General features: G+C 40.0%; 1 protein-coding gene across 3 annotated transcripts in view; it reads left to right on the forward strand.

Annotated features, from left to right (window-relative positions):
- TTC28 (tetratricopeptide repeat domain 28) overlaps positions 1 to 17,717 on the forward strand; it is a 122,690-nt gene that overhangs the window by 2,654 nt on the left and 102,319 nt on the right. For 2 of the 3 annotated variants that reach the window (XM_057406176.1, XM_057406177.1), the window contains exon 2: positions 4,607 to 4,885. In XM_057406176.1, coding sequence (XP_057262159.1) covers positions 4,607 to 4,885 — 279 coding nt within the window. Of the gene's footprint in view, positions 1 to 2,536; positions 2,661 to 4,606; positions 4,886 to 17,717 lie in introns of all 3 variants that reach the window. The other variant, XM_057406179.1, reaches the window with a different exon arrangement.

Consider the following 17,717-nt stretch of genomic DNA (forward strand, 5'->3'; position numbering starts at 1 on the left):
CTTTAACCTGCCAGAGGGGAGATTGAGATGAGCTCTTAGGCAGAAGCTCTTCTCTGTGAGGATGGTGAGGCCCTGGCATAGAATGGCCAGAGAGGTTTGCATTACATACCTGGTCCAAATAGTATTTTGCAGTGTGTTTGCAGTGTAATCAGGTTTGTTTCTCAATGGTATGTAAAAATAACATTTGTACAACTGAGTTTTTTATAGTTTTGGAGTATTTGCTTGAAAACAGAATTTTGTTTCTGAAGTCTTTTGCAGAAGTGTGAGGGCATAATTTGGTCTGTGCAACCTTTACTTTTGAAAATTATGTATGAACCGAAAAGTGTTGTTTAAATTTAGCTATGAATTGCATAGCTGTTATAATTTTTAGCAACATGTAGCATAGCTCAAATTAGAGAGGCTCTAACTGATGCTACAATTGCAGATCTCTCCAAGCTCAGCATTGGGAGCTCAGAGTGGCTTCTCAGTTTTAGAAAATTCTTTAGAAAAGGCATCTTTTTCTTTAGAAAATCAGTTTCCCACCTAGTGATAAGTTCGTATTTAAAATACTTTTGTCTCTAATTGCAATGAAGAACTAAAGAAGTAAAATATTTTCAGAGCATATATTCTGTTAGGATTTTTACTGAAATGTGGTGGTTTGTGGTTTTTTGCCTTTTATTTTTTTTTTTTAATACAGTAGTGCTGGAAGTGATGGGTTTATGTTCAAGGTATTTATTCTTTTTGATTTACTTACGCTTTTAGATGAGTTATAACTTTTTATGATAGAAAAATTAGATTTCCATGAACATTAAAAATCCCTTCTAGAATGTTCTTTTAAAAATTTGGAAGTTTGACTTTCAAATTTTCTGTTCTTTCAGTGTGTATGGGCCTTATGTATTTTATTTGCTGAATGTTCTGTTTCTCTAGAGGATTAAGTTTAGCGAGTTTGATCTTGGAAGATAAATATTCTTGTCATGTTAGGTTTCTCTCTCTGTCCAACTCACTGTTTGCTTTAGGAGGTTGGGAGTTTGTCTGTTCTTCAAAAGAAAAAAGTCTGAAGACAGTTGTGTGTTTTAAACACTCTCTTTGGATGGTCAGTAGCATTGTCTTGAGCACCTCCTGCAAGAGGAGGTGGTGCTTTCATCAGTGAGGGGAATTAAGTGCCGAGTCTAATTTGAAGCAGATCTTGTGGGAGTTTCTGTCGAGAGTGACCTCTGCCCCAGAAGTTGCTTTCTGGTGCCATGTGCTGGTTTGGAGAAGTGATGCTGACGAGCTTGTGCCATCCTCTCCTTTATTAGAAACGCGTGATTTTGTACCTTTAACTGTCTGCTAGATCCTCTTCTGTACTTCATTAGAACTTTTTTTGTTCCACTGCACTGAAGAACTTCTGCTTCTTCTCTAGATTTGATTTGGTACACCTAAGTGCCTTCTGTAACGAAGTCTTGGGCACCCTAAGTGTGTGCATTGCCATCACCTTCCTCTCTATTAGTAGAAGGCAGTTGTGACAGGGAAGCAGGGATGGCTTTTGAATGAGTACTTCTTGAGTGTTGGTGCCATCATAATGTTCTTTTTTTACTTGTGAATGAGTGACGCAGTTTTGTTCTGTGGCTCTTTCTTTTACCTAGTGATGTTTTACTGCCTTACGTAGTTCTCATGACTGCAAGAATTAAATAATAACATATTCCAGAAATTACCATCACAGTTTACTTTAAAATAATTTGGTTTTTAGTTTTTAGTTTTCCTCTTTTTCATGAGATTATTGAGCTTCACAGGATATTAGAGGCAGAAACCACTTTACTTGGCCTGAGAGGATGTCTCCTCATGGATTCTCCTCCTTGTTACAGACTCACAGTATGATTCTGGGAGGATCATTAACAGCTTTGTGTTTCCGTTTGCTCCTGCATAATAAACAGAAAAGGCAGCTTTGTTTGACTTGTGCATTCTTTGAACTCGCTGGTGCTCCTGGAGATTGTGCCTGATGAGACGTGCCCTTGCGCAAACAAAATATGTAGTTTAGGATCTTCTTCAGTCCTAACTGTGGAAGATGTCAAAAGAGAAGATACCTGTATCTTGGTATGTTCTGTGCCTTCTGTTAGACTGGTTTGGTCCTTGTGGTCACTTAAGTGTATTGTGCAACTATTATCCATATTAGCTGTGCCAGAAATTTGAATTGTCGTGCCTGACCTACCTGAACCGAAATGAGCTGAATTTACACTGCTCATGAAAATCTTAGCGTTTGTAAGAACTGTAGCAGGAAGCTATTGAAGCTGAGAACATAGCAGGATTCCAAAATGTTTCTCTAAATGTATATAGATTTAAAGCAACTTCTGTTGCAGTTACAGCTGACAACTTTGAAAAGGGTGGCACTTGACACTGTGTGTGAGTGCGTGTGTGTTCATGGGGCTGTTTGCTGGTTTGTTAACCTGATTTCCAAGGATCATGGTCAGGATGATCTCTGACACACGCAGTATTGCTGGAGTCCTTGCACTGGCTCTGACATTGACCCTGTGTTTGCGCTCTAATACCTTTATTAATTTATGATCGTTCATTGACTCAGATCCTTCTGAAAATCGATGTACAAGAGTTCTTCAGGCTCTTAGCCCGGCCTTTCTTTGAGTGCTGCTGAAAGTTCAGCTGCTTTCAGAAATTTTTGACATGTTTGAATTCCTTTCAGGCCCCAGGTAAAGGTTATATATCTTTTTTTTTTTTTTTTGAGCAGAATATTGCTCAGGTTAAAATAGTCCGCACTCCTCATATACAATAAGCATTTCTGTAAGACCTCGTTGGATTTTCTTGCCTTTAGGTACTCTGACGTGTTGGTTTTAGGTGTGTAAAACCAAGTTTCCACTGGTAATTTCCAGGTACAAAGCTAGTGTGGAAATAAGAAGAGTGTGAGAATTCACTAGCTGCTTTGACTTTCATGGTTGGAAAATGGACACAGTACTGTTTACGTTTGTCCACAGAGAAGAATCTTACACAATGACAGTGTGTTTGCAGTAGGAGGCAGAAATGTAAGTTCTTGGAATTAAAGATACTGCTGAAACTACAGTGGAAAAAGGGAGGTGATGGTGAATGAAAATGCAAGAAGAATGGCATTTCCTTTGGCTTCTTTTATTTTCCTACAGCAGTCAACTCTACGTGTGAATTGTGGTATCTCTGGGTGGTTACCTGTGCTCTCCCTGGTGCTTGGGACCCACCAGTGTTTTGAAAGAACAGAGTGTTTGGGTTGGTCTGCTGTAGACAGGACAAGAAACAGGACAGTTACTAATACGAAGGAGATCTGGGGTGCATGTTAGGAAGTACTTTAATGATGAAAATCATGAGGCAACATAATGACATTGCCAGAGTAAAACATGGAGTCTCCTTCAGTAAAGTAGTTTAGAAACAGTTTGGATAAGCACCTGTCAGAAAAAATTGAGTATAATCATAAGGAAGAGATCACTAGTCTCTAATTTGATGCTTTTCTATTGTTGTTGTTTGACTTAAGGAGAAAAAAATAAAGTCTATAGTCCATTCGGTGCTTGAGACAGGATGTCAGTGCTCAGTGTGCTTCCCTTTCCACCTAAAAATACGCCTCAGCTAGCTCTGGTAATGTATTTAAGCCTTGCAGTTGTTGTCTTGATGTAACAGTATGTGATATTCTTAACCTCTTTTGGTCTGCAGGACTGAAAACAGAGGACTTCAGTCTGAACTATAGTAGTCAAAACCTTTAGTGAATATTTCTGAGTATTTTGTGTGTTGCCTGTCATCAAATATGATTTTAAGGCAGAATTCACAACTGGCTGGTACTTGGAGTTGTACAAAGATATTGCCGTGGTTTTGAGGTCCTTGGGAGAGAGTAGGGTTAAATGAGGAGAAAGGGCATACCAGAATCCATGGAGCTAGGACTTTGTACAGCTCACTTTGAATAATAATCTTTAGAATTGGAAGGCTTAAACCTGTTTTTCTTTGTTATTTTGTATTGTCTGAAGTTGATGCACTGGGAAGGTGGCTCTGCCAATGATGACTGTTCTGCTGCTAAAATAAGTCGTGTGCCCCACGCATTTCTGTGAGTGCAGCCAGTTCCAAAGACTTAGCCTTTCCTTCCTGTTTATGAACAGTCTGCAGCCTGCAGGTAGCTGGATATAGGGGTTTGTGAGTAGATGTACCAGTGCCAGTTCTTTGGTTTGAAGAGAATTTATGCATTCTTCCACTGTCTGTGCACGCATGTGCTTCTGTGTGATTGATGTATCAAACTTCAGGTGAAATGAACTTCTTTACCTGGCGACTCTGCTTCATGGCATAGAATCGAATAGTATGGCTGAGGAGGAAAAACTTGTGAATATGTGTGCAGATACTAAAATATACTACAACTAGCATTATGCCTGATGAGGCAATAAGTCTTCTAGCAGACATCCTTCATAGGGAATGATATGTTTTGCAAGGGCCTTTTCTGTTACTTCTATACCCCCCAAAAGTCAATAGGTAAACATTTACTTTTTTAAGACTCTGATTCTGAATTGCTGATTTGTTCTGCACTGATGCTTGGGGCTTTAATTGCTGCTGTACATTTTCTAATATTCTGAGAGTTTATTTTCCTTCGAGTAGCATTTCTTAACATATAATTCCTGTTCCTTTCGCCACCCAGATTTCTTTCTTTGGATCGAAATCTTTTGGAAGAAAAAGTCCTGACAGTTCCATGTTGAGCAAAGCTGAGTTTGTTGAGAAAGTTCGCCAGAGCAACCAGGCATGCCACGATGGTGACTTCCACACAGCAATTGTACTGTACAACGAGGCTCTGGGAGCTGACCCTCAGAACTGCATTCTCTACAGCAATCGCTCGGCAGCCTACATGAAAATCAAACAGTACGACAAGGCCCTAGATGATGCGATCAAAGCACGGCTTCTAAACCCGAAGTGGCCAAAGGTAGGAAAGTGCATTTGTCTTCTGGGCAAAGAGTAACTTGTCTGGGATTACTATTCGCATACGTAGCACCTTGTGTAAACAAGTGCATATATTTCTGTACTAAAGCCTTTTTTTTGTTTGTTTTGGTTTGTTTTTGTTTTTTTGCTAAAAGTTCCAGATTGTGTTTAAAAGTTGTTTGACTTGAATTTCCTGTTGGGTATTAAACTTTTTTCTGTGTAAACATACTTCTCCCCAATGGGGGTATGGTACTATTTTAAACCAGCATGGTTTCTGGATTGTGAAGACCAGACATCTCTTAATGTCAAACCTACTCAGCACTCAGTAGCGTCCAGGAACATTTTGTTGCAAGACCTCAGGTAACATGGGGATTCTTATGAGTAATGGAGCAATAAGGCCTTTCACAGGCATGTTCAAAGAGTGTTTATGTGCAGTGTATTTTGGATATACATTTGAAAAAATGTGTATCAGCATTCTTGGTAAGATCTGCCTCTGCAAGGAAACATTTTGTAAGAGCAGATGGTGTTGGTTGCTTGTTCCTTCTGGGGCTGTTTCCCACTGGCTGTAATGGATTACTTCAAGTAGCTGATTGATCCTTGGCTCACCCAGGGCCAGCTCTTTGCAGCAAAAGTACTGTACGTCTACAATTGGTATTCAGGGAAATCATGCTTCTACCACACCTCCGGCAACACCAAAACACAATAAGGCTGAATTTTAGACATTTTCTACAAAAGTTGAAATGTTAAAACATGTCTTTCTGGCATCTATTTGATCTGAAGTGAAAAACATTGTTTATAGTAACTGCTATAGTTATCAGGTTGTGCTGTAAAATGGTATAGACTTCGTTTATGGTCCATGCTGGTCTGGAGGCAGTTTTTTAGATGGCTTGTGTATTGCGTCCACCACTTTTTCCTTCTGTTCCCACCCAGAGCTGGCTGATTGTATCTGTTTAGCCTTTTCCATGGCCATTGGCCAGTGAATGTACCACAGGTCCACTGCCAGCTGAACTTGAAACTTGGTCTGTCCCTCATGATGGAGGTGTGAAATGGATTTGCCTGTCGCTGCCCGGCCGTTGGAATGTGAGTGTTCCCACACTGAGCACCAGTGAGTTGCTTTCTGTCTTGGAGCCCCCAGTTCACAGCTTTGAAACCGAGCTCTTAGCAGAGTTGAAGAATAAATCATATGAATACAAGCATTTAGAATTGTTGTGTTTAATGCTAATGAGTTTTCCAAGTGATATATGATCACATATGTGCCAGAAGCAGTTAGTCTAACTTTCAGAGATTGTAATGAGATATAATGTGAATCATCAGATCATCCCACATCATTTTACTGTAGAGGGTCAGTCATGTCCTGTAGGATAAGTAGGTGTATTGCAAGTCTGATCTGCACTGAGATCTGGTCTTTTATTGTCAAGGCCTTTCATTAGCTGGATCACTAAGGTGTTGAACAGGAAGTGATTTGCAGAGGTCAGAGTTTGATGGCACTGTCTGCCTTCATGTGCACAGTTGTGATAGAGGTCTCATAAAAATGGCTTGGCAGGGAATGTGTCCTGGCCCTTAAAAAGGAGCCATGATGCTACTACAGTAATTGAGATAATGAAACCCCACAATTGAATGGATTACTTTTTTTTTTTTATCCTCTGTGTGTTCATTCCATCTGGAATTCAGATTTTGACACTCTTTTACATGGTACTTCCCTTTTGCTTTGAGTCGTTGTTTCCATAAAAATCATCTGCAATGACTTAGGTTTTAGAAGAAAATGAAAGATTTTGCCAAGCTCTGGTTGTCATTAATCTGGCTGCTCCACAGTGAGGGTGCCTGTTGGCTTAAGACATCTGTATCTACAAATCGAGGCCTGTCGCTGCCACTACGTCTTCATTGTGTCTCTTGAAGTTGCGCTAGTTTGGTGAGCACTAGTTGCTTTAGTTGCTGGATCTGACTGCAGTCTGTTTAAAAATAATTCATGTTAATTCTGTTTCTGTAAAATGTCAGCAAGGGCAAAGAAAGCAACTGGTATCTGGAAAGCTCATTCGAACACCCAGTTACAAGTGCAAGCCTGTTAACTTTGAAACCCACACCTATTAGCTAAGCTCTACTAATTTTTGGAGCTGTTAACAGAATGAAATTCTTTCTGCTTTTGACATACCAGCTATAGCAACTGTCCTAGTTGCTATAGGTTAATGTAAGTCAGTGCATAAAAGGAATGCTAATACTTGTTCACTGTTTTACCACTATGAGATGGCTGTTTATCTGCCTGAGGGAATGATGAATTCTGCATCCCTCTGGACTGAACTGTATTTTACAGGGATTTTTTGGCATTTCCATGGAACAGTGACAGAAAACAGCACTGCAGCAGAGGCATTTTGGTGCTTGCAGTAGCTGGAGCTCTTGGGTTACTCTTCTTCCTTTATGGAAAAGCACAGAGGAGTCTTTGTTTCTATTTTACTTAGTTGAAGGACACAAATATAAATGAGTTTTCTGATTGAGCTGGAAAACAAATTTTGGACAGATGAGGCAGAGGTGAAGTTAGACACTGTCCTGCCTACTGGGTAGGTTTTTTGTCCCTCTTTGCATTTTCCTGACAGATAAATAGGCTGGTCCCTCACCCCGACTCCTTTGTGAAGTGCCAGTCCTCTCTTTGGGTGGTAAGGAGTAATGATGGGTAGCTTTGGTGTGCTCAACTGTTTCTGAATACTGGGAGCTGTCCTGATCTGACAGACATGCTTTGGAAATCACAGCAGAGGTGGGAAATCCTGGAATAGAGGCAGCTTAAGTTTGTGTGGTATATTTTCCTCATTTTCAACATTTACGTCTTCTAAAATGTGTGTTTGTATTTTTATCACACAATTCTAATTTTAGCTAGAGCAAGGGAAGTTGTACTTTGGGGACAAAGTGATTAGTCTGATGTGTTTTGAACACAGAAGTTTCAGGTTGGACTGGATATCTAATATCAGTAAATATACAGTGGTATTTGTAAACTTACTCCAGGTCTGAATGGTTGCTGGTTAGTGAGGCTTGGTTTGAAGAACTTTCCCTATATAGTACATGGACTTTTAAATTTATTTTTGTGTGTGTTTGCAGCTTGTCAGCGTGGGGCAGCAGGAGGGCACTGTCAGAAGTGGAACACTTACAGTGTATGTTTCAATATCAAGCTGCTTTACAGTTTATTTTTTTTTTTTTAATAATTGTTTTTTATTGATAGAACAGACCAGGGAAAATTGAAACTTCTGTATACAAAATCTAAGCAATTTTATTAATTAGCCAGAAGAGGGAGCTTAACAGGTGTAGCTTGTATATAGTTTAACAGTTATAGCATGAGTTTTGAATGCAGAGCACAGTTGCTTTTGCTTAGCAAGCTGAAAAACTAATTTTAATCTAAGTTTTCTGGGATTTAAGCTACTAACTGGAGTTATCTTTGTTTCTCTTTCTTCCTTATCCCGGGTGTGCAATTTGTAAGTTCTTACATTCCTTTTTTTCCCTTTTATCATCAGCATTTCCAGTGCTAATGGGGAATATCCCAGTCTTACATGTGTTTGAGAGAAATGTATTTTCACTCTCTAACTGGCTGATGCTTTAAGCTGATCCTTTCTTCAGAGGATGGCAAGCAAAACCAAAACCATTGTGAAATAAAGCTCTGAAATGAGACAGTACAGAAAGTAAGAAAATGGTGGTTCTTGCTTTCATGCTTTCAAACAGAGTTGTGTTTGCTTGAGAGGATTGGCTTCTAACTCCTGCTATGCTGAAAATATTTTGTCTACATATCACTGGGAAATGCAAAGGTAACAGAATATTTCAGGAATTGCATTTTGGGAATACTCTACAAGCAGATCAGATCAGGCTCATTTTATTCTTTGATTTCCCACCAAACTCTTTGTTTTGATTTGCTGTTGATCAGGCTCTAGAAAAGTTTTATTCAGTTTCTGTTCTCAGCTGTGCAGCCTGAGTGCCTGAGGCATGGCAATGAAAACAAAGGGATATATATTCTGTGACTGTGACACCTGAATGGTCTCTTCCTAGTTCTTGCTGATTTTGAGCTGGTTTTTAATCCTTCCATTGCACAAAAAATATGCTGTGGCTTTAAATGCTTTACACTTGGGCCTAATGCTGTACTAAAAGGTAGATTTCACTAACATTTGCAGATGTATACTAATTTGGGCCTCACCAAAGAGCAGTGATAGTTAAAGTAGAGTTACAAAGGCCTATTCCTAGTAAGAATACAAAAATACTTATGTAAAAGGTATGTTTTTTTCACTAATCCCAAATAAAAGCATTCACTGCACATTGTGGGTTAACTTGGAGAGTCTCCTAAGACTTGGGGCATACTTAGAGTTTGCCCTGTGCCTGACTAGAGTTGTGGATTTTGACTGCTTGTTACTAATGGATGCCATAGACAAACAAGCATTTTTAAGAGTACAACATGATAGTTTTTTGCATTTTAGGGATGATTTTATTTAGATTCAGCAAGACACTTACTTAAAACAGTTTATACTTACATGCCAAATAGTTCCAAGTGTAATGCAACTATAAATGGATGTATTTTGGTTTCTTGATCCAGGTAGCCCGAGTAGGTGTAGACTCCAGATGTCTCCATCTGCACGTGTCAAAAACTCTTCAGATCCCACAGCTGTTCAGGTGTCAGTCCAAGTATACAAAGTGCCTCAAAGTGTACATAGGTAACCTGTGTTTGGTGTCCATTGGTCTTGCTCTGCTAGACCCAGCTACATAAAATGGTGTTTATCAAATCAGTGGTCTCTGTTCAAATGAAAGATAAATCCTGTGCAATATGTTCTGCTATACTTCTCAGATATTTTTACTTGAATCTTTATAATATCAAATAGATCTATTAAATACTATAGGTTTTGTTTGATAGAGCAACATTTTGATGTTTATGTCTTCATACTAATAAAAAAAAAAAAAACCAGAAAAAGGAGTTTTTCATTAACCCCTCAATCTGTCTTTCCCCAGCTGCTGTTTCTAATAATCCCTGTGGGAGGCTGGTTCTAATCTTCACATTCTCAGAGATTTTATGAAGCATTTTCTGAGTTCAGACTTTCTTTGTGGGATGGGGAGTGACAATGTCTTAGAGAAAAAAAGTTTTTGGTATTACAGAATAGCAGTGTTGCTGAGGTTGGAGGGGGCCTCTGGAGATGGACTAGTCCAGCCCTCCCCTGCCCTCAAAGCAGGGTCACCTGGAGGAGGTTGTCCAGGATGTTGTAGCAAGATACCTGAAGCATACAGAACAGCTCATTCTTACACTACAGTAATAAAGAGGTATCTGAACAAACTGGAAGGTGATGTATTCAAAATGGATGCAAAAAAATATTATTTTCAGACAGTCTGTTCTTCATCCTTTGGAGCTGATTGTCGCAGTGCATTATTGAAACCATTAGTGTAGCTACACTTTGAAAGGACTTGAAACTTCCATGTGATGAGAGTACCAGGATTACAGGAAAGTTCTGGATGGAGTAGATGTATGAGAAATGAGCTTTAATTTATGAGGATGAGAGTCAGTCATTAACACAGATTTTCCAGAGCAAGAGGGAGAAGGCTAACCTGTATCTCCAGGTTTCTCTTCCCGGTGTCACTCTTGGACGCATCCATGCAGACAGCTCCTGGCAGGGACCAGCCCGGTGGAACACAGGCCTTGCTGTGCCTAGCATTCCCAATGGTGTGTTTCAGTATGTGCTAGGATGGAAATGTTAAATATTTGTAAGGTGAGAAGCAAACACTTCATTTGTTAGATTTAGATGTGGTAGCTGAGGTGTGCTTTGTATCACATAGACATTTCCTCAGGCTTATAAGAATGAGGATCTTGGGTGCTGTCCTTCCCTTCCCTTCCCTTCCCTTTTTTATTTTACAGGGCAAATACTTTTTGTTTTTTAAATAGTAAACAGTTTAATAGTAAATGCTATTGTAATGTTGTCTAAGGATTGTGGAATTTTCCAACTGTGGAAGTGTTTTCTGCCTTTCAGCAGCTGGGAAGGGAGATGTTCAAAGCCTTGGAGGCATAGGTGGGGGTTTGATTAGGGTGACCTCTGTCCAGGTGTCAGCGCAGGAGGTTGTACGATGTGATGGTGAGAGTTTTTTCCTTTGGTTTTCAAAGTGCCTAACTGGAAAAAAGCTGGCTTTATTTAAACTGAATGTCTGAGCATTTGCATCATTCCAGTTCTCAGGCTACCGGAAAAAATTACAAACATGTGGCAGAGTAAGAATAAATTTGTATGTGTCTTTATACTTAACTGGGGAGAACAGAAGGAGGGTTTAATGATAACATTGCCTGTAGTACTGGGGAAAGATTGCGCTCCTGATTTGCCTCTGCAACTGCAAGCTCTTCAGAAGCACAGTGAGGTTTTGTCTCCACTTAATTTAAAAATATGGCTTTGTATAGGTAGATGGAGAAGAAAAGTGAAAAAGAAAGAAGTAGGGTTTGAGGCATGATGCCTTTGGGTGTTGAAGATGTGGGAGGGTTGTCAATGCTGTCATGTAACTGCAGGAATTCATGAGAAGAGCTTGTGCTGCTGTTTCGTTAAGTGACTCTCCTAAGTCGTGTGACCAGCCCTCTCACAAGGAAAAGGGACATTTGCTCCTCCTCGTGCTCCTACTGACTGCATGCCAGTGCTTGTTAGAAATGCACCCTCATGTGCTGTGGCAATCCATATCCACCTAAAAGCTGCTCAGTGAGTTGCAAGTGGAGTGCCCACCCTCAGCTGCATGTAAAACTTTTGAGAAAAGAATGTGACTTGACCACGTAGCTTTTCATGAATAGGCCTCTTGTTTTTAATTTGATGAGCAAGGAACTTTCCAGTCCTATCCTCCGGCTTCAAATCTGTCTTTAATTTGCAGAAAGATGCATTCCAGTTTTCCAGGCATAAAACTGTTTAACGGATTTTTTTGACTTTGCTAGAACTTGCTGTTTTACGGTATCCTGAGGTTCATGCGTTTGTTTCTGTCTTCTACCTCACAGGCTCCCAGCAGAGCTGAAGTTGCGTGGGACTTCTGGGGATGGTGTCGCACAGCCTCCACTGCTGAAAGCAGGGTCAGCAGAGCAGGTTGTCCAGGATATTGTCTAGGCAGGTTTTGACTGTCTCCAAGAATGGAGACTCCATGACCTTTCTGGGCAGCCTGTTCCAGTGTTTGACCACCCTCACCAATAAGTTTTTTTTTCTTATGTTTAAATCAAATGTCTTGTATCGCAGTTTGCACCAGTTGCCTCTTGTCCATTCAGTGAATACTACTGAGAAGAGCTTGTTCCAGTCTTCTATTGTCGCCCATCAGGTATTAGTAAGACCCCATTCTACTGAAACTGCAGGTGTCTTGGCCTCTGCTCATATGAGTGATGCTCCAATCCCTTAATTGTGACCTTTTCCTTGACTTGGCTCAGTCTGAGCCTCCCTCTCTTGTCCTGGGGAGCCCAGCACTCCACACATGTTTTTATCTTACATTCTCATTAGATAGTGTTGCCGTTATTCTCAGTGCCCTCTTCCTATCCCTTCCCTTTTCTCCTCTTTGAGTAAGTGTTTGTGTTTGGTTTTGTTGGTTGGTTTGTTTGCTGGCAGAGCAAGTTGGACCATGTACCAAAGTGAGCATCACTTACCCAGTGGTGGAGGGATGCTCTGTATTGTTGTCTATTTACTTATAGTAAGAAGACACCTTTACTTGTTTTCTCTCTTTCTGTTTGGTCTGTTTTAGGGTGGATCTCCAAATGAATAGTGTGTTGTTTATTGTGATTAAGGGACTGCAGTTGTCTCGACTTTCTGCACCCTCCCTCTGTCTCAGTGCTGCTTTCTGATAATAGTCCTGAATATAGTGACAAGTTTGTGTACCCTTTATAGTAGGATGTATACTTATTTTTTCCCCCCTGTATTTTGTATAACACATTCTTACTGTCTGTCAAGTGGTGGGGTAGTGGTGTTCTCATTTTACCAGCTGGGAATAGGAAGAGGGAATGTTTGTTCTGTCGTTTAGTGGTAACTTGTGCTAGTGCCAAGGCATGTTGTTGCATCCATGCAACATGGTCTTGCTAGTGTGGCTCTGAGCTCTGAGAAGAGCTGGGTGACAGCAGTGCTGTAACCTGGGCTGATAGATCTGGCCCTGAGTGTTTCATCATGCTGATGTGGCACTGCTGCTCTTGGCTCTGCACCTAGGATAGCTGGGTGATTGTTTTTTACTGTGCAATTTTCTTCCCATTGGAATTAGTTATAGTACTGTGTAGCAATGGCATAGTGCTTTTTATTCCTCATATATCTAAATACCCAGTGCACAAGGGCAAGAATAATTCTGACTTTCAGAAAGGAAGCTTGATCTGCAAGGGTTGTAGCTTAGATAAAGTGTCTTGTTACCTGCTCATTGAGAGTCAGCCTGCTGGATATCATTTTAAGAATTTGATCTTTCACAGTACTGGATTTTGTACCCAGTAGTTCTAGACTAAAACCTCCCCAAGCCCAATGGAGTTCAGATGCAGATGATGTTTCAGCTCCTCAGTGTTTGTTTGTTTGTGTGGGTTTTTTTTCCAATTCTTGTTAAAGTGAGATTTTTATTCCTTGTTTTCACACCATTCGAGGACTGAGTTTCCTCATCTAGGGAATTAATTTTTTTTTTCTTAGTATTATAGCGATGATGACTCAGTCTGAAGTTGAGGATTTGTGGAGCATTTTAACACATTAGCACACATGAGAGGGCGCTCTGTGCTCACCTATTTCAGCAGTCGCGGCTGGGGTCTATTGACGCTGTAGACAGATTTGCATGTTTTAGATATTTCTAAGAGGTATTTCATTGATTTACTATTTTTTTTTCCCAAAGTTCGTACTGCTTTTTCTTTTTCTTCTGTGTCAAACTGGATATGGCTGGCATGAGAATGTAAATAAATCAGGCTTCCTGAGACTGTAATGTGTATCACTGATGCAGAGCGATAGAAGAGCAGCTACATCTTACGTGGGCTTTATAGAACGGCTTGCTTTAAAACTCACGTTATGTATACTCATTGGTCTTTCTTTGCATTTTTATTGTTGGCTCTATTTTTTAACATGGTGCCTGTAAGCCCTTTATTTTCATTTATTGTTCCTTTTGCTACATTTATGTTACTTGCTGCTCTGATTAATCAGATCAAACAACTGTGCTGCAGAGTTTTTTGGTTGTGTTCTGCAGCAAACAGTCCAATTTTTATTAGGTGTTTCAGTGTACCAACCCTCCAAATTTCTGATCTAGTTTGGGCTGTCCAAGGATTAGAATTTGAGCAGCAAAGGGGGAGTGTCTCAGACCTTGTGGATTAAAAAGACTGCGGTGAGACTTCCCGTTTTTTGAGCTACCAATAGGTGGCTGTATGGCAGTAAAGCACGTGCGGGGATTCCAGGATGCTGGACCTGGATTCTCCTGTAATAGACAAGAATGCCCCTGGAAACCTGCATTTCTTGTTTGGGTATACAGTCTGATCCATTGTGGCGGATCTGGACATCTCTGGATCTTCATCAGAGACCTGCAACCTCAACCAGTCTCTGAGGAAATGAAATGGAGAGTTTGGGAGAACAAGTAGACAAGAAAATACTAAAAATGGAGGAGGCATAAAATTGCCTTAAGTGATGAGTCAGTAGGAAACACTCAGGTTTACCATTTACACAGTAAAAGCGCTGTACCAAGAGCAGGAAAACCCAATTGATTAGTGCTGGGGCTTCCTGAGAATGACATAACAACTGAAGATATGTGCATGGCTTAACAATTTTGCCTTGCTGGCCTTTTGACATGCACCAGGAGCTTATTCAGGTAACGTTATTTCTACCATCTCACTTCCCTGTAGCCACATAGAATGTGGAGTGTATGTGACAATGTAAAGGTAGCACAGGGATGATTGCCACATTAAGCACAGACATCTTAGGAGTCAAAGGCATGCTAACAGTTCAAACTAATGAAATCAGGGAAGAAATTTATAGCAATTCTTACAATTTCTTTACAGTTGTTCTCTCAGAGTCACTGTTCCCTGTTTGCTTCTGAGACTGCTAAGGTCTCACCCCTTGTCTGAACTCTCAGACAAAGCAGGTGACATATCCCCTTTGCTACAAGCATCTTTGTACATGATTTCCCCTTTGTTCCAAAGGGCACATTATAAAGCCCCTTCTGTTCTGTGGAACAACAGAAGTAACTCCCTAATAGTTTGGCTACTATCCACTAAGAGAGAGTTTACCTCTGCAGGATTTTTTAAAGATGTTGAACAATGCTGTTGTTTGTCATACAGTGAATAGCCACTCTAGTTTGGATTTTATTTTCTGAATTTAAGTTTGTTTGGAACTCTTTCATTCTTCCTTTCACTTTGGAATGTCAAGTTTGCATCATGGAAGTCAAATAACTGCATTTCTCTAGAAGTTATTACAAGTCTCATAAGAATCCAAACATGAAATACAAGGTTTGCAAGCTCTTCAGTGCAGTTATTTTTATAATTCTGATGACTTTTCCAGAGGTTGTCAGTGGTATTGGCAAATTCCTGTATTGCTTTCTTCATTCTAAAGCTCATCAGGAGCCAGCTTGTATAAATAAGAACTCATATGAATATTAATTTATATAAAAAAGGATAATAAAGGCATTATTTTTGCTGGTGCTCCAGTATTTGAGAATATTCTCACAAAACTGTGTATCTGATGCATTTTCTTAGTCTTGCATTGGGTATTGGTAAGAGGCCTCTCCAATGTGCTTAATAGGCCTGTAACTGAAAACTACTCCTTTCGGTTCTCTTGTGTTAGAGCTCGTACAGTGCAGTCATGTGTTAGACAGGCCTCTGCTCATTTCCCTAAGTGGAAAACCTATTTTTCATTTGGACAAATGTTAAATTTATGGTTTCATGATGCATTTTTAATGTACTACTTCAGCTTATACCAAGCCCTAGTTTTTCTGGATGCTAACAGAGAATGTACTTTGATGAAACCTTTGTTAAGAGAAGTTCATCTCATATGTGAAGTGAAAAGGAACCTACATTAAATACATAGTTTGGGCATAATTTTCAGTCCTTTTTCAGGGTGATATTTCCTGTGGTCTAATAGGAGAAGGAATGACATATGTGATATGCTCCAAATTTGTTATTATCCTCATGGTCTTAAAGTGCAGAGCTTTGGGCTCCTAAGTCAGCCTAAGTTATGCTGTGTCTTTCAGGTGCGAGAGACAGATCCAAAATGACAAAGTAGCTGACAAACAGGACAATTTTATAGTACACCCAGAGCATGTTGTTTCAAAAGCAGTCCTCCATGAGTATTCTGACTGGGACTTTGTATGATCATAGCAAGGCCAGGTACATCTAGCAGAGATACGTGTAAAATCCTGCTGAGAATGGAGGCACAGTGAATACTGTTAGCAGTTCAATATGAACGTCTCTGTATAGGATTTATTTTGTCATCTTCAATTTTTATTCTGTTTAAAAAGGAACAAATAATGTTGATACCATGAACAACTTTCACAGTATAGTATAGGGTGGTCAGTGAAGAATGGAAGATGCTGCCTTCTCTCTCTTTGAATGCTTTGTGCCCTTTACCTAGTAGATGGTGAATACCAACTCTTCTTTCATGAGAGCTGTCACTTGGGATCAGACTGAAGGTCCACATAATGGAGTTTAAACACTGGTGGGTACGAGATGTTCAGGGAAGCAGGATGTGGGGGTGAACATTTCCCAAGCAAACATTTCTTTTTGATAGCCGTCAAAGAGATTCATGGGCTTGTGACCCAGAGGTTGCATCCAAGCTCTTGCATTTTCGTTATTACTGATCAGCTTTTCCACAAGAACTAAATGATTTCTGAGCACACTTTTCCTGGAGAACCATAACACTCAGAAGAATTCGGTTTCATAATTTTTCTAAGTGTTGTGTGAAAAGCCCAACAGCACGTGATTTCATTGCCACCGTCACAGTACCTTTTTGGCTGTGCGTTGCTGACAGCTTCCCTTGAACTGGGCAGAGGATCCATTGTCCTGCCCTCGTCCTAGCTGGAATCTTCTAGTAATACAGGACAGGAATTCTGGATGGATTCTCTTATTTTTATTGTCTTGTTATTGTTTCTGAGATCATAATTCAGTCTTCATTGGCCTAAAATAAAAAGTAATGGTTCCCTTTTGCTTTTCTTTTATGAGATGGGTAGGAACTGAAAACAATCTAATATTAGATTCCGCTGTAAATGTAACCTTTAGCCTCCCTCCGTTATCACACAGGAATACATGTAAGCTGCGTGATTATCTTTTGTTTTTCATTGCTTGTGCATCTTGGTTTTGCCCCTGTCAGTTCTCCGGCAGCAAGCCACAGCATTATCAGAGGTTTGTAGTCACTAATAGCAATTTATTTTAATGACAGTTTCCCTGAATTCTCTCCTGTGCCTTCAGAGATCTGTGTCAAGCTTCAAGGCCTCTTACTCATTTAAATCTTTGCTAGGAACATGGACTACTATCACTCTGGAGAATTCAGATGTGCTACATGCTCATGTTTATTTTATGTTGCTACATTTTGTTAAGTTACCATTGTTACTGGTGTGTTCAAGGAAATTACTTTTTATCCGGAGTGTGGTGGGTAAGAAATGCATGCAACTGTATTTCAGGGAGTAAATTTTTCATGATTATAGCCCATGGGTACTAAATAAAAAATGTCAGCTCTTGGATTCTGTTGCACTGTGAAAGTGTGCCTAGAAATAATGGATTCTGTGACTGCTTGGGAAAGGACAGCTATAGCAGAAAATATGTGCACTTAACTGCAGAGGGATTTGTTTGGTATTGCAACGTACAATCATTAAGGCTTTGGAAAGCTGTAACAGAATAGGGAATGCAGCAGGAAAGGAATGCGAATAAGAGGAGTGTGTATAGTAAACATAGCTTT

Source organism: Pezoporus wallicus, unplaced genomic scaffold (assembly GCF_028554395.1).
Source record: "Pezoporus wallicus isolate ANWC-B61680 ecotype Strahan unplaced genomic scaffold, APGP_CSIRO_Pwel_v1 contig_8819, whole genome shotgun sequence".
In the NCBI taxonomy this organism is placed as follows: domain Eukaryota; kingdom Metazoa; phylum Chordata; class Aves; order Psittaciformes; family Psittacidae; genus Pezoporus; species Pezoporus wallicus.